Genomic DNA, 21,859 nt, shown 5'->3' with positions numbered 1-21,859 from the left:
GCATGGCCTCCACAGTCACCTGACTTAAACCCAGGCGAGATGGTTTGGGATGAGATGGACCGCAGAATGAAGCCAAAAGGGCCAACAAGTGCTCAGCATCTCTGGGAACATTTCAAGTGACTACCTCATGAAGCTCATCGAGAGAATGCCAAGAGTGTGCAAAGCAGTAATCAAAGCAAAGGGTGGCTGTTTTGAAGAATCATGACGAAACATATAAAAATGTTTTGAGCTATTTCACACTTTTTTGTTTATTACATAATTGCTTGTGTGTTCATTAACAGTTTCGATGGCTTCAGTGAGAATCTACAATGTAAACAGTCGTGAGAATAAAGAAAAAACATTGAGAATGTGTCCAAACCTTTGACTGGTAGTGTATTTTTTATGTTCCTATAGGGGTGTCTATAGCTATATATATATATATTTATTTATTTATTTAATGATTGAGTCTAAATCATATTGTATTAAGATACACACAGCATTGCTGACTTTGAATGCAATCTTCAAAAATTGTGATATATTTTGTTTAATTTTGGGACTAATTCCACATTTCCATTTAGAAAAACAAAACAATGAATAAACCCTTTTTACTTGTTTTTAATTTTCAATGTAACCTTAAAAGCACAAGCAAGTAAAATGTTATTAACTCAGTTACTTTTTTATGTTTTGTTGGATGCTTTTTTTTTTTTGTCTTTTTCAAAAAAACAACAGCTTGAATGCCCAGTGGTTTTATTTCAATTAAAAAGAAGCACTTTATAAATTAGCAATTTTAATATGCGTATCCTTGCTCAGTGTCCAACATTTCAGGATTATAAACAGGAATCTGTCACAAAATTCTTTCTGCATGCGGAATGAGTATTTTATTTGTAACCAGTTTATAAAAATAAAATACAAAATAATTTGAAAACAAAAAGAAACAAAACACTGTACAAGGCATTGATATGATACAAATAATAGAATTAACATAAATAATTACAGGTATATACAATGCAAAACTCCCGCTTGTTACATTCTTTCCTTGAGACTGTACAGTTACATTTCAAAACAACGACATACATTACAACACAAAAATATCAACCATTGAAAAAAATCCCAACAACTCAAGTGAAAATGACAGATGGGCAAATTAGCAAAAGTCACAATAAATAATTTCTGTCAAGTATTTATAAGCAATTCAATATCATGACATGAGAAGTGTACAAGTGCACACCAAAGCTTTTATTAGTTTCCATCTCACCTTTCAAAATAAAACAAAACAGCTGGCTTTATTCTGTTGGTCTGTGGCTTTGTGTAACCACAAAAAACCCCCAACAAGCTACTATAAATATGACACTTTCTAATAGCGAGCCACTGTTAAAAGTGACAAAGAAAAATCTCATCTGGAAGGTAACACTAATCCTACGACTACACACCACTTGTGAGATAATAATATTAAAACCCATGATAAGAAATCTGATTATCTTTTAAAATCAGCAGCACACTGTTTAGTGTCTGTCCTTCCCTTTCATTGAAGCCCGTTAGGATATATGTCATATTTGTACGATAATGATATTATTTAAATACTACTTTCAATATTTTACAGGTATATATTAAAAGTCTGCACAACAGCGTTCTGAACTTCGAAGCCTTGAAAGAGGGGGAATTCAAAGACTGCTCGCTGGCGATGTATAAATTGCACAGCCATTTGAAAGCATACAGCTATCACACTGCAAACACACCTTGAATACGGCACCCTGAAATTCTCCAATTTCAACCAGTCGATCAGTAAATGGTCCACACATTCTCACAGTGGAGCGCTCCGGCTCTGACACAGAAGTCTTTCAGCACTGATTTCAGTGGCGAGGGTTTGCATGGTAGCACATGCCATTTATAGACCGTGAGATAATAGAGAGAGAGAGAGAAAGGCTTGGCTTGGCCTAATACTGGAATGATCTCCAACACAGACAAGGCTCAGTCATCCCTCGCTATGCACAGAGGGGCAGAGAAGAGACATTAAGGCGGCTGACTGACTGAACGATGTCTGCCTTCAGGATGAGTCATCATAGCTGCTCTGTGAGGCTAGCGTAGGTACCTGCGAAATCTACATGAGTCAGACGAAACAGCATTGTTTAATATCGACAGAAATAAGACGCTCTCATCTCAACTCAAACTGCAAAGTATATCAAAATATTTGGCGATGTGGTTTGTGACTGTGACTACCATCAGGCTTCAGCTCGTGAGTACAATGCAAGACTGTAAAATGCAGGAAAGTCTGTTCTCCTTTTATTTTTGCATGTCACTACAATTATATGCAATGATAGAATCATCCCAGGTCGGTGCAGAAAACTAACATCAGGTAAGAAAGCAAGTTTTTAATATGAGCCAGAGAAGATTTAGAGATTCACCTAACAGGAAATGGCCAATGTGGTAAATGCTATATAATGATGAGTGTTATGCGGCTTTTTACTCAGTAGTCGATTTGGGGGGTTTTCTCTGTTGAGCATGCAAAGAGAAGCACTGGAAGGAAGCTGAAGTTATTTTACAGTATCTTACAAGCAGAGGAGTGGGAATAGGTTGTGGAGGAGAGCTTCAGTGAGGAATCCTGACTAAAAACTGAACACAAACAACACTCTGGCTTCTTTACCTTGTGCACAGAACGTATACTGTATGTCGTTATATAAAAGACATTCTCCGGTGCGGGAGAAACGGGAACGGAAAAAAAAAAAACATTCTCGCACGTGGAGGCATGGAGCATCGTTTTGGTGTGAGAAATATGTACATATGGCCTCCGTTTTCAATAACATTTGACAAAATTCTTTTTTTTGAGGTCTGAAATTCACATTTGTTCAGAGTTTTATCTCAAACACTGGCCTGGTATGTAGACAGGACAGCTAATATTTCCTGTTACAAATAATAGCTACTTTGTCCTTAAGTAAACTGCTGCTCAAATTATGTTTGATTAACAAACATTTGTGTTGCTACCTTTTCTACATAAATGAATGAAAAGGGTTGTCTTATAACCGCTGGCACAAGTCTGTTTTTTGGCTCTTGGTTTTTTTGTTGTTTTTATCTTCCTCCGCTAATTACAAACACACCAAAGTGAATCTTCAAGCTGCCCGAAGTGCCAAGGCACGCGCTACGACGAACATCAGTGCACCTTGAGTCGTTTAAACTTACTACTGCTACTAAAACATCACAAGTCTAACCTCTAATTCCTTCATTCCAGTGTGACATTTCAGATTCCCTCTCAGCAACACAGTAGGCACAAAAAGGTGTGAGTCCTCACATGCTTTACATGACTGATTGTATAAAGGGTCGCTTTGAGCGATCCCCTCATTTTAAAAACGAATGCACGTGACACAAAAACCACACTTTAACGATCGCACGCGAGAGGATAGGAGTCGTAAGCATTGCTAAGCATCAAAATAAATATCTCAATAAATACACAAATTCTGCCTATTATGCATTCACATTTATCAGAAAGAAAACGTTATACCCTGCCTGATCTGAGTTAGGCCCTCCGGCCAATAATTAAAGTCGCAAATCCCATCAGTATGATTCAAATGCATTAGTGCTGGGGATAAATAAGTTCTAATATATTGCGGTGCAGGACAAATCAAAGTTCAATAATCCGGAGACTTTTATATATGTGCCCACTGGTCCAACTAACTTCTGATTTATGTGTTACAGCGCTGCATGAACGGTTTAAACTACAGCATTGATTGTAAAAATGAAAAGAAGACCCTGACACAACATTGCCTGTTTGGTAAATTATCATAAAGGACACACTCCACCAATTCAAGTTCAGTCTGCTAGTCATGCATCGTCATTCAGCTTGTGAACAAGTATTTAATGTCCTCAGAGTTTTGGGAAAGGCAGCATTTTTGGGGGTTGGACTAAAATTTCTGGATATCCCGGCTTGTGCCACAAAGATTAATAAAAGTCTTTTTTAAAATATGTTTTCCAGGAGTCCGGCAGCCTTAGTGCAAAACTACAATCACTGGGGTGGTATTTAAAAGCTGGACACATACTGAATGACAAAGCCTATGCAAAAAACAGAAGGAGCGAAGAGAACACTGACAAACTGTGAGAGGAGTAAAGTTCAGACTATTTTACTGATTATACAGGAAGACTCACTGGCTGATGTCTGTCCTATTACAACTTCTCTGCTATAGCAACTCAACCTGGTGGGGTCTATCTACTCAGTTTGCTGGAGCACTTGCTCTCTTTGCTGCAGCCTTTTCCTCTAGACAGGTGGAACGGGCTGGTGCGCGCCTGCCGACTACAGCATGTATCCTGGTGGTGGTGGTAGAAGCGGCGGGGAGGCGGCGAGCCGGAGAAGCTAGGGGGTGAGCGGCTGCGGCCAAAGCAGCCCCCTCCTCCGCCGCCACGGTGCTCGTGGCGAGAGGGCGAGGAGCTGACCGAGCGCTGCAGGGAGGAGGAACTGCGGGGGGAGGCGCTCGAGCTGCGGTGGTGGTGCGGAGAGCTCGTCAGGCTGCAGATGCCCATCCTGGAGCCCCCGTGCTGGGCAGAGGAGCGGTGGTGAAGGGGGGAGCCACGGGAGCCATGCATTAGCTGAGCAATACACGTCAGCAGTTCTGAGTCACTGGTGCTGCCAGCTCGGATGCGGTAACGTCTAAGCCTGAGTGAAACATGAAAAACAGCGAGTGATATTTTACAGCAAAGCTCAAATGGAGATAAATCAAGTTTCTTGGCATAAATTATTAAATTAAATAAATAAAAGAGAAAATATCTTTATAGTATCTTAATGAAAGTAAAAGATGCAAGGCAACAACTTACCTGCCCTCCACTGTGGGGCGACACGGTGGTTTTCCAGGAGGTGGACGTGGCATGAATTGAGCAGCCAGTTGCTCAGCAGAAGAAGCTGCCTGAACGGGACGAGGGATCCTGCTCTTGCGGGACAGCGGGCTAGAGGAGGAGGAGAGAGACGGAGCGTCGTCTCCCTGGCGGTCAGAACGGGAGCCCATAAGAGAGTCCTCATCCTGAGAGCGGTCAGAGGTGGAGGACAGTGGATCTCTAGTGAGGGAGGCTACCATTGGGCCACGCCTATCAGAGAGGGATGGCGAGGCAGTGGGTGAGGGGACCTGGCCTTGGTGGCTGGCTTTCTTCTGTAAGAGCTTTTCCTTGGCGGATCCTGGTGGAGGGAGCTCCAGGAGGGCCGAGGGCTCCAGCACAGGGATTCGACTTTGCCTGCGGCTAGGGTCTTTACGGGGGGCAGCCAGCGGGGTGGAGGAGGCTGGGCTAGTGATCTGTTCTGGGGTCAGGTTGACTTCTCTAGGGTCTTCCCCCTTCAACTGAGGCTCTGTGACACAGGGAGTGGGGATAGAGTCATTCTCATTGTCTTTAAGCTTGAGGAAAGTTCCAATACTTAAATCCCTTTGGTTGTTAACAGGAGGGGAAAGACGGCCATTGGCAAACAAGGGGCTGCGAGGAGAGCGATGGGAAGATGCCGAGCATGGAGGAGGCGAGCACGGTGAACGAGGGCAGCGCGGGGAAGACATGCGGCTTGGCACAGGGCTTTGAGCTTTGGTGCGGCTGTCTCCATTAACCAGCATCTCAGCCAGGGGGTCTACTGGTGACCCTGGATGGGAGGCCACATGGTCCTGCGGGGAGCTGATGTCCACTGTACGCTCCTGAACCTGCTGAGCTTCTGCTTCAGCTTCGCCATGCCTCTCCAGCAGGAGACACTGTGGAGCACTGTCTGAACCTGACTGGGAGGAAAGCCCAGAAGGACGCTGAGCCGTTAACTGGAGTGGGGAGGGAAGAGGTGGAGACATGGGAGGGAAGAGAAAAAGACACAGGTATTATTTAAGAAAAAGAAAAGACTAAAAAAATGGCAGTAATATTCTAAATTGTCAAAGGTCTGTTGCTGATAGACTACAACATGGCGAGTTGTGCTGTAGATCTGCAGCAAGAGCCTGTTGCAGATGTGTGAACACTGAACAATTTTACAAAATGTGGTAATAAATGGTGATTAGTTTGGCAACAGCATGCAATACCATAGCTACCATTATCAGACCGAAACACACAAGTGCTATGGCAGTGTCAGTCAAGCTGTGAGTACTAAACCAGCAAGTAGGACAGGAAACGTTCACGCAACTTCGCAGGGGGCTTCAGCGAAGAGAGGGTGAGGAACAAATACAGGGAGAGAGAGAGAAAGAGAAAGATAGAGAGGACAAAGACGATCTGAAACAAAAGAGACCATGCAACCTGTAGTCATGACTCGACATTCCAAACACACATGCCACAATCAGACAAACACACAAACCCTATCCAGATCACAAGAACACATGTCCAGACACAAGGACACATCTGACCCATGCTCTGTCTGGCCTGCACAATGCCCCTTATGGTTTCTGGAGAGAGCTGCCTGACAGCAACACAATAAGCAAGCCAAATGAAGAAAAGAAGCCAAAACCAGCAACTTAAATGAAAACAAAAAAAGAACAAAAATGTTGACAGCGGGTGTAATGCTACTGATGTAGAGGGAGCTGAATGGAGGGCTCTTTTTACAGGACTGTGATGGGCTCATCACCTGCTGAAGCTGGGCACGGGTGATGCGAATGACTGAGGGAAACTTGGTGTTGGCAGCACCCGCAGGGATGGCTGGCAATTTCCTGCGACTGGGTGAGCAGGTGCTGGGGGTGGGGTTTGGTGGCAGAGGTAGGGAGGCGTGGTAGGAGGAGGAAGAGGAGGGGCGTTCTTGCGGCTGCTGGTCGGCGGACTGGCTGCGCCTCAGGGCCGGCAGCTGACGTTGGTGCAGTGGGTCCGACAAGGTGGTCAGGAGGGTGTGAGGACTGGGAGAGCGCAGAGGGATGGGGCTGGATGTCCGGACCGCAATCTCCTCGGGCAGAGATGGAGGAGAGGTAGGGAGCTAAGAGATGGGAGGGAAAGAAGTGGGAGGTGGAGAGAGGAGGGGTTGTGAGATTTGTGAGGGACTGAGGAAGTATAGTGGAAGTACTGTGAGGTGGGACAAGCAGGCTGCGCTAGCGGGGAGCAGGATGCAGAGCTTTAAGTGATGAAGGGATCAATTAAAGAAGTTATAAAATTTTTGCATACACTGATGAAGAAAGATGGAGACCAGTCAGGGAGTTTTTGTTATGGCAGTTTATGTTTGCAATCTGGATATAGAAGTTCGGACTGCAGAGGAAGTCAGGGGATAGACAGCAGGTCTGTTCTCTTACATGTTAAAATCAGTCAAAGTTAAGCTCAGAGACAGAGCAGCAATATGGAAATGGAAGATATAGACTACTGGGATGTTATGAATAGGTAAGTAGCAAGAAAGTAGTTTAAGGTAAGCAAATCAAAACATATTTTGGAAATAAAAAGTTTGATTTGAGAAGCAAAAAAGGAAAAAAGCAACCACTTAACCCAAATGCCTGCAAATAAATAATTAGATTGATTACAAATTAAAGTAAATCAAAGCCATAAGACCTCTTTCTCCCATGCTGTGATCTGATAAAAAGCTCTGAGTTGTGTCACAACTATCTTTTTCTAACAAATACACACAAGTGAAGAAGCGAGCAGACATAAAGCAGTAACATTTAGCTTCAAACCACAGCAAGATGCAGCTGGTGACACTCTGTTGAATGATATTAGCATTTACGTTCTATACCTAGAACTCTGACTCTGTGCAGCTTTTTAACCTTGTAAAATGCTGACTATAGTCAGGATTATGTATGCCATGTTATGATATGGTATTCAAATGAAAGTGCTTACCTGTGTGAGGACTCCTTCAGCCAGAGCTTCAGCCGGGCTGGTTGGAGTGATTGGGGGCAAGGGCCCTGCAGGGCCCACACTAAGCTCCAACTTGTCCATTTTTACACTTCCTTTGGAAGAGGCCGTGCTTTCTTGTTTGGCTTTCCCCGATCTAGGGCTCTGGCTGCCCTTTTCCCATCCAGGATCCTGTCCATCTGGTTGTAGCACCTCTGGCTCCTCATCCTCCTCCGAAGGGCTGGTGGTAGCCTTGACTCCTGGGGACCCGCTGGGTCGCTCCACCATTACCCACTCCCTTGAGTCAAAGTCCTGCCTCCCAGAGCTCAAATTGAGAGCCACAAATCCCCCACTGCTGGCTGCCCCCTCTCCCTGCTCTAACGATCCAGGGGAAGCTGGCTTAGGAGAACCAGATAGGAACTCTTCATCATAGTGCCAAACCCTATCAGGACGCTCCCCGGCAATTACAGTTTGAGCCTGAGTTACTGGGATGATAGCAGCTCTGTCAGATTCCTTCTCCTGTTGTTGAGTGCCTAGCTGCTGCTTTGCTGAACTGAACATATACAAGACAAATGCAAACAATCAACCTTCTGGTCTACCTAAAGGTGAATTTAGATAAGAAAGTAAGTATTACCGTGCAGTACAAGTATTGGTTGCTTAGTAGACTTACCAGGCATCCACGAAGCGCTCTGGGCTGGGCTTGGACTCCAGGCCAAACCTCCTCTCCAGCTCGAAGCTGTGGATGTTGCGGAGCTTCCTGAGCAGAGGGCCATCACGGTCTGAAGCCACCACCTCAGAGTGCAGTTTGACAGGGGAACCCAGGCTTGGACCAGCATAGGGGCTCTGGTGCCCTTGGTTGCCCTGGTTGTTGCAGTGTTCCTCCTCCGCTGCCGTCTGTGGGAGACAGTGTTTTTTTGTTTTGTTTTTTTAAAAAGTAACTTAAATGCCAAAGAAGCAGGTGAAGTTCATTTCTTATATTTTCTTTGAATTCCCTGTGGCTTTTACCTTCCAGACAGCTGTCCTGATGCGGTTACGGTTGCGATCCAGCTCCTCCCAGACGTCAGTCTCCTGGTTCCGGTGCGGGTGGAGGGGAGAGCCCGGCAGACGCTCTGGAGCAGGGTTGTTCTCCACGTCGCTGAGCTGCTCATCCTGCAGAACCTCATCTGTATTTTCTCTCAGCAGATCGCCAGGGATCAGGGACGCATTTGCCATACTGTAACAAGAAAAGGTGCACACATTTCAATGTCTCTGAAGATATAATATATATATATATATATATATATATATATATATATATATATATATATATATATATTTATATTTATATTTATATTTATTTATTTATTTATTTATTTATTTTTAAATGGACCCAAGAGAAATTTCAGCCATACATGAAGTTACTGAAAATAGACACCATAAAACATGTTCTGTACTTATACATGTATATATTTCAAACATACCCCATGTGTGCTGGAGTGAGGCGAGTGTGATGTTGAGGTGTCGTGGTACTGGCACTAATCGTCAGCGTGCCATCAGTAGTGGTCCGCTCCCAGTCATAGGGGTCATTTTCCACGACATTGTAGGTTTTCATACTATTGTCAAACACTGACATCAACAGCTGCAACAACACAAAAATATATAATCATCAATTCATCATGATAGAAGCAGAAAATATACATGCACTCCAAAACCTGAGCGATTTGCTCAGGTTATGATACAGGAAAACCTTCCCTCTTTATTGAATGTAAATCATACCTGGTAGTCAGGTTTGGTAAAGTAGTCAAGGCTGGAGATGTGATCCAAGAACACACCAAACTCTGCCGGTAGATGTTTGAGCATCAGACGATGATCATAAGTCTCTTTCAGCTTTCCCACATGTTCCTAAAATATACAAACACACATCAATTATATGTCATCATTTGGAGCCACCAGGACAGAGCTCATTTTTTTCAGTGCCCTCACTTTATCCTTGATCTTCCTCCACGGCAACTGACCGACCAAGAACTCCACCAACATGTAGAAGAGAGACCACAGGTCATCGTGACGTCCCATCTCCTGCAGAATGAAAACAACTCTGAGTTAACAGGATTGGATAATGTTTGACTGTCAAAAAAGAAAAGAAGAGGAAGACGCATGCAGGACAGCATCACAGATGAAACAAAACCTCTATCACATACTTGGCAGATACTGACCTTATTCTTGTGCGCATTGACAGATGCATATCGCACTGTTCCCCTAAACCCTGCGACTGGACGGGGCTGACAAATAAAGACAGGCATAGTCATTAAATGGTGATGCTGATGATATCTAACTTGTTTATGGTTAGTTTCAAACAAGATTTTTAGACATAAACTTTTAATTTGCTTCCTGTTACAAACAGAGATTTGGAGAACAAGATAAGAATTGGTTTGAATTTCAATACTCTACACGAAACTACAAAAGTATCTGTCTTTATAGCTGCAAAACATGCATTATATTCAAAAGTTACTTGTTAACTTTGTCTCCATTGTGGATTTACAACAGACCAAAACAATAAGCTACACAAAAACTCAGTAAACAGAGCAGAACCTTTATCAGTGGAAAGGTCCCTGTTCTTAAATGTGCAAGTTAAAATAGAGCTAAAATAGGACTTTCATATAGTTCCACTCCTCAGTTTAAAAGCTAGATGTCACTAAATCCTACATACTGCTCCTTCAGATTCAGTATATAAGCCATAACAGAGAATACACTTACAGGTCGGACCTCCTGGCAAGAGTTGGTGAACTGGCGAGCTAAACCAAAGTCCAGCATGTAGCAGGTACGACAGGTGCTGGGGAAGCGACCCATGGCAAAATTGGACTGTAGCAGAAACAGGAAGTTGAAAAAGAGTGAAATCTATGTGCAATAAAATGTCATTTCTATTTACAGTATATCCATATATGAATAAGAAATGTCTTCCAGTAAGGGAATATAATTTAAGACAGCACCTCAGATGATAAACAATATTTACATTTTGTTAGTTTTAGGAATCTAGCCAACACTGACGCTGAGCCGACTTACTGCAAGCAAAAAGCAAACTACTGAATCAGCAGCAATGTTAGCAGCCAGTTACAAAAAAATGATGTCAGTGGCAGAGTCCAATGCTGACAATAGAAATAAAAATATGACTATATTTATATTACTTATCTGCCTTGAATATACTGTAGGGACATATGTGCAATCAAAGAATGTCCTGCACCCAACTCCCTGCTACACACCGGTTTGATGTCACGATGCAGGAAGCCAACAGAGTGGATGCTCTCTATAGCTTCCAGGATCTGGCGCCCCAGACGGAGGGTGGTGCTGATGCTGAATGTTCCTCGAGGCATACTTCTCCTCAAATCGGCCAGGTTTCGACCCTAAAGGGCCATGCAAGCGAGTTATTAGTATAGAGGCAGTTGTCTGATAAATCTCCCCATTGCACCTGGCTTTTAATGAACAACAAGTCAATCAATCAAATCATCCATCCATCCATCCATCCATCCATCCATCCATCCATCGTGCTCTAAACAAAGTGAACAGTGTTTGAAACATGATGAAACAAAAGAACAAAGTATTTAAAGATACATACAAATCAAAGGCTTTACTGTTTGAAATGTTTGGCCTGGGCGATAGACAGATGTGTTCAGCGGGCAGGAAACAAGCCAAAAGTGAGGTACAACATGAACTGAGCTGCACACAACAGTTTAAACACATGGTGTGGTCGGGAGCCAGTGCGGTGCAGTAAAATTTGACATTCCTGTGGGAATGGTTGCACAAATTACAACCAGATCACACGTTCATAACACCCCAAGGCCAACTACTATCCAATTCAAGTAGGATGCATTTATAATTTCTGATCATGTCTTGGGTAACACAGCCTCATGTGGTCGATGGAAAACGAATCTTATACCTGCAATTCACAGCATGTGATGCAGTCTATCAATAGCCTGCAGCTTGAGTTTGCTTCTGCCTGATATTCTGCAAAATGCTACATGCATTTAAAGTGGAAATAGTTACTGTTCTTTTGGCCATATTTGTTGGTTTTTTTGGTTTTTTTGTATATACTGTAGGTTAGCTGCTGAATTATTTACATGCAGCAGTATTTTTTTAGAAATTTCTAAAATGTTTATTTGCTTTGGTTTCATGTAACCATCTTCTATATAACAGTAACTTTGAGTAAGAGCTCACCATGATTTCTCCAAGTCAACAGCCCAAAGTCCAATCAAGGCCAGGGTAAATAATCAAAATGGTCAAACATTGCACATATTGACTGAATGGTGGCTATGACCACAAGACACAGTTACAGCATGACTGGAAATACGCTAAACAGAAGCAAGCTAGTGATCAAAGCAGAATAGGTGCTATGAGGATGTTTATTAGCTCAATTATAAGTTTTTTTTCTTATTAATTTAGTTTTCCCTTTGTTTGTGTTGTTATTCTTGCTCTTTGCATGGTTGTGCTTTATTTTTTTTTAATTTCCCAAATAATCACTGAGTAAAATGTCTAAAAGTCCACTCAAATAAATTCTAGAGCTTTAACTTAGCTTGACTCTGTGATTTTAAAATGCTTTGGACAGCCAGTAATCCAATTCCCACATTTTTTACATTTCCAAATATATGAAACACAGAAAGGCAAAAAATCTTTATTGCACAAACTGAAATTAGCAAATGTTTGACACTTGCTTGGTGAGTGATTTAGTTGACTCTTAAAGAAGCTTCATTTAGAGTCTTTTTAGAGACGAGTCTTTTCCTTTGGGACTAACCTGAAGCTCCATCACCACGTAGTTAAAACGGTCATTACGGCCGCATCCCACAAAGCGACACACGTGGTCTTTACCTAAGAGAAAAAGGACAAGAGAGTTTCAGGATCCTTCCTCTCACCTTACACGTGCTGTATTATTTGAGGGCTGGTTGTATGAATCATAATGATGTGTGTGCCCATACTTAGTCGCCCTACCGTATCCAATGTCCGTGCCCTCTCATCAGCAGCTTCACTGTATTATTTCCCTACTGATTTATGGGATATAGCACATGACACCAGGTCTAGACATGTGTGCATGGATGCCTTGAGCATTTGTGTGTGTGTTTATGCATGGGAAGGACATTGCTGCACCGGCAGGTTGGCTGCAGCCACACCCCAAAGCCCTTCAGCTAGCAGCGTCTACATGCATAGTTAGTGACAAGACCTTCGTGCTAAAAATGCTACTATTTAGATCATTTGTTATTACAAAATTGTTATTTAAGGGTAAAAATACATCAAAGTTGAAAGTGGGTTATATTTGACTCCATTATGCTTTATATATCTGCTGGTTGATATTTACTCTCTACAGCAATGGTTGGGGGGCTGGAATTGAGCCCATCTCAAATTATATGCTGGTTCCCTCAGGAAGCAACAGGACCACGATGCTCCAGGCCAAAGCCATTAGACAGCAAACATGATCCCAGCCCATTGATTTTCTTCTTGGGAGGGGGGAGGTAAAAAAGCATTGTGGGTAAAAGGGAGAAGGAAGGACCTTTTTTCTTTTATAAAAGAAAGAGAAATGGAAGTAACACAGTCCCCCTAAAGGATCTAACTTTATGTTAACCCTGGGAGTGTCCAAGCACAGACAACCGTACACTTGCTGTGTTGTTTCTGTTAAAAAGCAGGACCACCACAGATGTTTTTTCCACAGCATGGACTGAGGCAAATTGTGCTGAACCCTGGGCCAAACTGTTTTCAGATCTATATCTATTCTCAGAGGGAGAGTTTATTCTACCCTGCTCTGATGCTAACAAGTGATACCAGCATTTTCTCCTAGGAGGAGATTTTTGGAAGGAAACATGCTAAGGATAGACATTGTGAATGCTTTTTCTTCTCTTAAACATTTGCTGGATGATAACAATAAATACTCTGCACGTGTGAGACGATGGGCCAGTACCAATAAGTGACATCAGTGAATCCATTTGCACTCACCCTGGAGCTTCTTGAGCACCGCGACCTCCATCTTCAGCACCTGTTTGGGCTGCTGGGCCGACTCCACCTTCAGTGCCACGCTGACCCGCGTCATCAGGTCCGTCGCCTCGTAGATCTCCCCAAACCCACCACCCCCGATCTTCTTCACCTGGAGTAAAGATGATGGCACATATGATATATAAAAATACTACTTCTACAGAGTAAAAGTAAGAGGTGAAGATCATTTCAGGCTTCACAGAGTTTATGACAATTAGGTGTTTTGTCAACTAGAAGAATACTACAATGGCACATGAGCCCACAAACTGTATGCAAAAGACAGATGTAGCCTTTGGGTCTGTAAAGGGCCTTAAACCTATGCTTTTTCTGATGGTGAGCAGGGGGTTATTCCACTTTAAAACCAACCTCCTTGCGATTTAATAGTATTTATTATCCTTTCTGTGGCGTGATATAACTGCGATTTGGTTTGATCCTTAGTTGGAGATTTTTTGTTCTTATTTGAATGTATAGAATTGAATTAATTGAATTGAATAGTTTTTTCTTTAAAAAAAACGATTCTGATTAAAACTGCTGGCAAATGGGAAATTTCTTTCCTGGTTAACCAGCAGGAATTTATATGACTCAGTTTATAGTTCACCTATACTTGTGCATAGCATCGTCCTTATTTCATTCTTTTAGCTGCTTCTCAACTACCAGTAGTATTCAAGCTCATCTTGTATCTCAACTACTACAGCTTTAATTTCCCCTAAGCTCTGATGTGCCCTTCACTGTCCTCCATGCTCGCACAGAGTTTTCTGTCGCACTTGGAGCTAAAGTTGTGGGATTAGCTGCAGCATTCTTATGTAACTCCTTAGATGACAGGAAGTGGAGCCAGTTAGGAACAACAGCCTCACATGGAGCCCAGGCTGGCACAGCAGTGAGAGACATGGGCCTTTGGGGAGCACTGCTGCTGCTGCCTATAGCACAATGCACTGCCACAAATAGCTATACAGGCTATTTTTGGATCACCCGTACTGCAGCAGCAGAACCTGGACAGAGAGACATGACCCCAAACTGTCGAAAACACAGGTGAGACACTTAAAAAGAAAGCGGTGGTGCTCATAGGCAGGGGAAGCATTGTTTGAGGAACAAAGAAATCCTGTTTGTGGAACAGAGGGTGACCTCGGGACAGGCAGTGATGGGGCTGCACAAACACGCTGCCTATTGTAGCTGGAAAACACGGCGCTTACCACTTTCCATCGTTCCTTAACCAGGGAGAGCACGCTCAAGATGTCAGTTTGCTCTGCTCCCCCACTCATCCCGTCAGCAAATCTAGGGACGCTGCCCTCACTGCTTCCCCCACGACCAGCAGCCTCACACTGGGCAGAGCATTTGGGATCTGATGAAGAACCCTACGGAAGTCCAAGAGAGAAACAAAGCAGTCAGAAGCGGAAGGAGGAAATCAGCTGTAATCTGTTTACATTTGACCAAGCTGCACTTTAGCATCTCAGGCTAACATCCAGCGGGTTTTACGGCATTAAAAACACTACAGAAAGCATGCATGCCGCTCAGTTGAGAGACCGACCGTTGCCTCAATAGCTGAAGCTTTCTGATACGTGACCATTGCAGCAGCTGCCACACCTGCTGCCAGCAGCTGTCCTTCTAGACAAGCTCACCCAACAAACTCACAGGCAAAACTATTACATTACAAAGAGGTTTCATCATCTTAGTATCATTTTCCCTCTTCTGTGTATGAAAGCCAAGCAGCAGATCTTATGAGTGTATTATCAGATGTAATGAGTCTGTTTAATTTCCTTAATTTAAATCGACTCAGTAGTGAACTGATTAAAAACAAACCACACAAAAATTCACATTTTTATAAATAACTGAATTTACACAAAGCACCAACTATTCTTAGAAATTACATATTCATTCATTTCATTGTGTAAGACAGTTTTAAGTTTATTTTTAATTCCACACACAAATGAAATATGGATATCTGCAGTCGTTATTTCTATTCTGTTCATTTATACCACGAGAAATTGAATGATTAAAAAAAACAAAATCAAGTGACAAACCAAAAATGTGTAGGTTGAAGCTACAGCTTACATAATACCTACGCCTGATACAAAAGAAAGAAAAATTGGCATCAACTGGGAAATTGAATGAAGATAAAAGAAAGAAAAGATGGACGATTCATGTCAAATCCAGCTGTAGATAAACTCTTTTCACATTTATCACAATACTGAATCATTCTGTAATAATTCTAACTTACAGTTCATATTAAATAAAGTTAGTTGTGTCAGTATTACTACATATACACGGTAATCATTTGTTAATAAAACATTTTTGGACTAGATGTCTAAAAAGCACCATGCTGGAGGATAAACACCTTCCAGAGGAGCCAAATTGAAGGCTTCTAATGCATTAATAGAAAAATTATTAATAAACTTAATAATAATTTATAGAATCTCTATAAAATACAACCTGTTAAAAAGTGTTACCAATCATTTAATTAGGCTGACATGATGTGGCCAAACTCCTTTAACACACATCAACTTTAAAATGGAATTTCCTTTTGAAAAACCGAGTCCATGTTCCTGCATTATACAACATCCGTGTCGCAGATAAACATTCCTCCGGAGAGCACTCGCTAGATACTTCCTTTAGTCCGCCTTCAAACACTCGCTTACAGCAAGCCCGACTTTGATTCATCATTCTGTACACGGCGCCCGAGCATCTACGGTTACGCAACGAGCCTTCAAAACACTATTTGGTTACAGGGCATGATCCCGGCATCAAGGAGGGAATCAATCCCATCATGCAGCATGCTAGTGAGGCTGGGAAGAGGGAGAAGTGTGGTTAGAGTAGATAACAGTGAAGTGATGAGCATGAAATGTGACCCAAGGTTAAGGCTCAGGAGTAAGGTGGTCTTTGTTGAAGCTACACAGATCCAACGACACAACTGGACCAAACAAATCCCTTTTAAAAAAGCCCTTTGCATAGCGGCTGATCCCACACACCCAATGCAAAGCTTCTTCAAGCTGCTGCCGTCGGGGAGGAGACTGCGGAGTCTCCAGGCCAGGACCAGCAGGCTGAAGGACAGCTTCATCCATCAGGCTGTCAGGAAGCTTAACTCCCTCCCGATTCTGCCCCCTCTCCCCTCTCTCCTCCACGGTCTCACTGAACTCTGTCACACACACACAAACACACACACTCTCTGAATCACTCACTGGCCTGCACCAGTTACCAGTCACTTTGTGGATCATTGGACTGCCATTACCTCATAAGACTTTGTTGTTACACTTTCTCTTACCGTACACTACTAAATCTCCATTTGCACTATTTGCCTATTTGCACTACTCTGCCTGGTTTACACTCAATGTCACTTACCCATTATATTGTATATTATATAGCTTTCTTGTTATATGTAAAATTGTATTTATTTAAATTTTTACTTTTTAATTATTTTACTTGCATTTTTTAATCACTTTTATATTTAAATATATTTAAATGTTCATTTGCTATTTATCTAGGGATTGAAGAGTAACGCAATTTCTATTCTCCGTATGTCCTGTACATGTGGCAGAATCGACAAATAAAGTTGACTTTGACTTTGACTTTGACTTTGACTTTAATGACTCGCAATTACTGTAATGGACTTACATTACACTAACACTACAGTCTATTTTAAAATGTTTACCTTCACGGGACAAAAGGGGCTTGATTATGACCCCAGCTGCATATTTATATATGCTTCCTACTATGAATGTGTCTACATCTCCTACAGCTTTTCAGTTTTTTTGTTTTACATGAATTGGTGTAGCGAGGATAATAATAAGCTAATTTATGCTTTATTTATAGGCGGTTAAACATATCAAACATGTAACAAATGGCATGCATAGAGCTCAACAAAATACACGACAAACCAAATATCTTCATAATGGAAAAACTTAACTGAAATCAAGACACGTGCGATAATTCGAAATCAACAATCACTTACTAAATGTCGTAAAAACAGCGCAGTGTAAAAAATATCAGATGACATTAAAGTGGTTGTGCGTTTTGGCCAGTGCAGCACAATGAAGCGGCTTTGAGTGATCAGACTTGTGACAATGCAAGGTTGGAAATTTGTGTGCGGTCATTTATAACACTGCATATATTCAGTATATATGCTCTGATTTAGTTTAAAATGCCACTAATCTCTACATTGTACTGTTTTGCGATGAACTAGGATGTAGCACAGTTTTACTGCTGAAGAAGCCTTGAGGCTAACCCTAACCCTAATCCTTACCTTTTATTGTGTAAAAATGACTGAAAACCATATTTAATGATACTAAAACATTTTCGATTGTCGAACTATACTAGAGTATGCTCTACAGGAGTGCCACTCATTCTGTTGTCAGCAGGCTTGGATTAACAGAGATCACGGTCACCATTTCACATGCTAGAATTTTCCAATTACTATACCAAACACAGCAGAGTGAGTGCTGACATTCATTCACCATTAGTTCTTTTAAGCATTGGGTCATTCACTCTTCTTCTTTCAGCTGCTCCCTTGGGGGCTCGCCACAGTGAATCTTCTGCCTCCATCTCACTCATGATCCCTAACATCCTCTTCCGTCACACCTACCCTCTGCGTGTCCTCTGTCACTACATCCATGAAGCTGCTCTGTGATGTTTCTCTTTTACACCTCCCTTGCACCTGCATCAACATCCTTTGCCCAGAATATCTGCTATCCCTCCTCTGCACATGTCAGCCTTGCCTCTCTAACTTTATCTACAAACTGTTCAACCTGAGCTCTCCCTCTCATGTACTCATTTCTAATCTTGTTCATTTTGGTCACTCCCATTTAAAATCTTAGCATTTTCAGTTCTGACAGCTCCAGCTTGGCTTCCTGTCTTTTTGGTAGTGTCACCAACTCCAAACCATACGTCATAGCAGGTCTCACTACCATCTTGTAAACCTTTCCTTTTCACATCCTACTGTCACAAATTGCCTCTGACTCTCCAACCCACTCCACGCTGCCTTGCACTCTCTTCTTCATTCTCCATTGCTTTGAAAGATTGACCCCAGGTATTTAAAATCAACCACCTTCATTACCTCCGCTCCCCCCAGCTTCACTGTTACACCTGTCTCTCTCTAACTCCTCTTCTCTCCTGAGCATACCTCCTGAATCTTTTATCTTGCTTTGGTTCAAGAGAATCAAAAGTAAATCAAAAGAGGAAATATTTTTAATTCACACCGGCTAAACTTCTATAAAAGTATTTTTCTTGGTAAATTAGCGATGAACACAGGAAGTCTTTGAGCCAACTGTAAATTCTCAACGTTGAGCTAATTGCTGCTTATGCAAAATCACAGAGCATGCCATCAAACGTGCTGCACAAAAATGCTCATATCCTCAAGGGATGGGCAACTTTCTCTGTGATTGAATAACTAGTGCTCTGAGTGAGAACTTCAAGGTCATCCCATGTTCCTGTGCTTTCCTTCAGGATGTTTTTTCCTCAGGGTCACACCTGGCTATCACATATAAGAGGCTGTAGCAGATAATTTGCTTACAATTAGTCAGAAGTTGGAGGTTGTTATTTCATGCAAATAGGGTGTGGGGAAAGAAAGTTTTAAATAGTGGCTTCATCTGAGGCCATCTTTGACCCACAAACACACCAGCATTCATTCAAACATAAGCTTGTACACATATTGCACAAATCAACACACCTGCACAAGCCAGCCCGGCTGCCTCACGCTGTGACTAATCTAACGCCTTACAGAGGGGGCACGGTTCCGCTCCTCCTCCTCCTCCTCCTCCATACCAGACACCGCCAATGACGAGAGAGAAAACAACAAGCCCACCAGAAGCAGCTTTTGGACCCCAAAATTAAAAGCCGCGTATGACAGCCAGCTCCTGCCTCATAATGCATCCCGCTTCCTGACCCCAGCATCTCCATGGCGACGATGGTGCAGTGCCATTTTCATTTGCTGACTGCAGCTGGTCATCGCCTCTGCCCTTTAGGTCTGCTGGAAGCTGCAAGTTTACAGCTACAAAAAGCATCATGAAATGTCAATGAGTGATTCTGCCGCAGAGTAGCTCTCCTTGAGAGTGAATATGAATGTGATTTGATGGTGAATATTCACAAAAACAACAACAACAAATCAGACCTGACCCTGAAAGCTTGCTATGCATACATGCGTATAAGCCTGGATCCAACGAGAATATCTTCTGCCTAATCCAAGAGTGGCCTGGTTCAGTGGTAGGACGGAGAGACTGCTGCTGGATGAAAATTAATCTCTGGACTGACTTCTCTCCAGAACGATGGGTTCTATCAAGAGGAGACTGGGAAGCTGGGAAGGATGGGACCAGAAAGTGTGTTTATATAGGGAATCAAAGATGCATTCACGTAAAGAGCTACACTTGCCTCCAGTGCATCTTTTTGATCATTGTTAGTGCATACCACAGTGACCAAGCAAATACAGAGAGGCCTTCTGTATCGTATTCAACGGGATGTGTCGATAACAAGCTACAGCCGAGTCCCAGCAAAGGTGTCACGCCGCCCTGCAAAATTAAACCCCTTCTCTTGCCTGCATTGACTGACCCCGGCTTTGCTGTGGAGAGCTGTTGCATAGCGATTTGGTTGCCACAGCAGATTTACTCAGGCGCGTCCACGCACATTGGCCACCCGCAGGCCACGCAAGCCCATCCTGCCTGACTTTAAGCGCTGACAACATGCAGGTTAACAAACCGAACGCATGTACGCAGCTGCCGCCGACAAACATGGAGGTGTTAAGAGTGGTGGAAAAAAAGAGGAGGCACTGAATCATCTGGATCCTTACCTCGGGTCTGAGCTGCCAGCCCTTGTTCCAAAGAAGAGCCGGGTGTGGTTACGAAAAATCCTTTTGGTTTGGGGGCGGCGGGGACGACAACGAGCGGAATCCCATAGCGAGCGAAGCGTCCATAGGCGGAGGTGGTGGTGGAGTTGTCGGTGACTGGAAATAAAATAAAAGAGCGAATGGAGGAGCGAAGGAAATATGTCTGAGTGTGATCGTCCGTTTTCTCCTTCTGCCTGTCACCTCAGCATCTTTATCTGTCGCTGCGGATCCGTGACGTGACAACTCTGATGATCAGCAGCCTTCCTGCGCGCGCGGCCCCGATTCGGCCCCTCGCAACAGCACGGCCACGCGCGCGAGGGGGCCCTCTTTAAAGCTCGTCTCCGCGGTTTAGCGTTGCGCGCACGCGCAGTACGCAGTCACCGCGTCTGCGTTTGTTTTCCCAGCCCAAAGCGTATGCGGAGTGTCATCGTATATGGACGTACAAAGGAGATATGAGAAAATGATGTTAGAGGATAATATGAAGGATACAATCGGTTTGGTTTGGAACGCGGCCACAAAAGACGGTTTTTTATCAATAACACTAGGGGGCGGCATTAAGCAAAAGACGCCATTGCTATACAAACAACAAGACTCAGTGATGAAAAGTGTATTTTACAATACAAAACATACGATACACGGTTTTTATTTAAGTGGAACAGAAAAAAGTGCGACAGCAAAGATATTGTCAAAAAATGTTGCATTTACATGTAGTGATTACGGGATTTTCTTGTAGTTCAATCTAAAGAAAGGAAAGATGATATAGTAAAACAATTGTAATGGAGTTGGGGTAAATAAGTTACCTCAAAACTCTGCTTTCGGTCATGTGAAATAGAAAGTTTAAACAGGACTGCATAGAGTTCTGTGAAAAGCCAAGTGCACACAAAATACTTCTAATTAAAGAGGGCAAGTAATAGCAAGGTGTTGCTAATCAAATGATCATCAGCAAGTGTGAGCATCTCTATAAAAGCAGAGGTTGTGGCATTTTGCTGGTCCGCAGGACTCAGATGTGTGTTATTACAATGCTACACAGTGTGATATAGGGGAAATTGCAAAAAATCCATCTTCTTTAGTCTCTTCTCTCTAAGTAGCACAGCTTGGGAATGCAAAATTGCATTTAAACAAACCACACGAATTCTGGAACAATGTCCTTTAGAAAGATGAGGCCAAAGTGGACATGTGCGGCCATAAATCACAAAACCAAACACAGCATATCAACACATCATACTAACTATGAAGCACAGCCGTGAAAGCATTATGATATGGGTTTGGTTTTCAGCCACAGGACCTGGGCACCAAGACCCTAAGGCCACCTACAAATCTAAAACTGAACAGCTGGAAAAGAATCAAGGTGTTGCA

At 42.8% G+C, this 21,859-nt stretch overlaps 1 protein-coding gene across 3 annotated transcripts; it reads right to left on the bottom strand.

Annotated features, from left to right (window-relative positions):
* Positions 1 to 714: 714 nt before the first annotated feature.
* ttbk2a (tau tubulin kinase 2a) lies at positions 715 to 20,809 on the bottom strand. 3 transcript variants are annotated; one of them, XM_082515289.1, is made up of 18 exons: positions 20,468 to 20,809; positions 19,801 to 19,978; positions 19,355 to 19,675; positions 14,889 to 15,050; positions 13,663 to 13,810; positions 12,473 to 12,546; positions 10,947 to 11,087; positions 10,444 to 10,548; positions 9,903 to 9,968; positions 9,673 to 9,765; positions 9,466 to 9,591; positions 9,171 to 9,328; positions 8,716 to 8,923; positions 8,381 to 8,604; positions 7,717 to 8,263; positions 6,533 to 6,871; positions 4,777 to 5,744; positions 715 to 4,618 (listed from the first exon to the last, which is right to left on the bottom strand). In XM_082515289.1, exons 4-18 carry the CDS (start codon positions 14,955 to 14,957, stop codon positions 4,171 to 4,173), a joined length of 3,714 nt encoding a protein of 1,237 aa, XP_082371415.1. In that variant the 5' UTR covers positions 14,958 to 15,050; positions 19,355 to 19,675; positions 19,801 to 19,978; positions 20,468 to 20,809; the 3' UTR covers positions 715 to 4,170. The 3 variants fall into 3 exon arrangements, with proteins under 3 accessions (XP_082371415.1, XP_082371416.1, XP_082371417.1); XM_082515290.1 differs by lacking the exons at positions 19,355 to 19,675; positions 19,801 to 19,978 and having other exon boundaries at positions 20,468 to 20,620; positions 20,705 to 20,807; XM_082515291.1 differs by lacking the exons at positions 6,533 to 6,871; positions 19,355 to 19,675; positions 19,801 to 19,978 and having other exon boundaries at positions 716 to 4,618.
* Between the last annotated feature and the right edge of the window lie 1,050 nt (positions 20,810 to 21,859).

The sequence above is a fragment of the Aulonocara stuartgranti genome, assembly GCF_965226115.1.
Source record: "Aulonocara stuartgranti genome assembly, chromosome: 19".
Lineage (NCBI taxonomy): Eukaryota > Metazoa > Chordata > Actinopteri > Cichliformes > Cichlidae > Aulonocara > Aulonocara stuartgranti.
The sequence above is the reverse complement of the archived record's forward strand: the minus strand, read 5'-3'. Positions and strand labels throughout refer to the sequence as shown.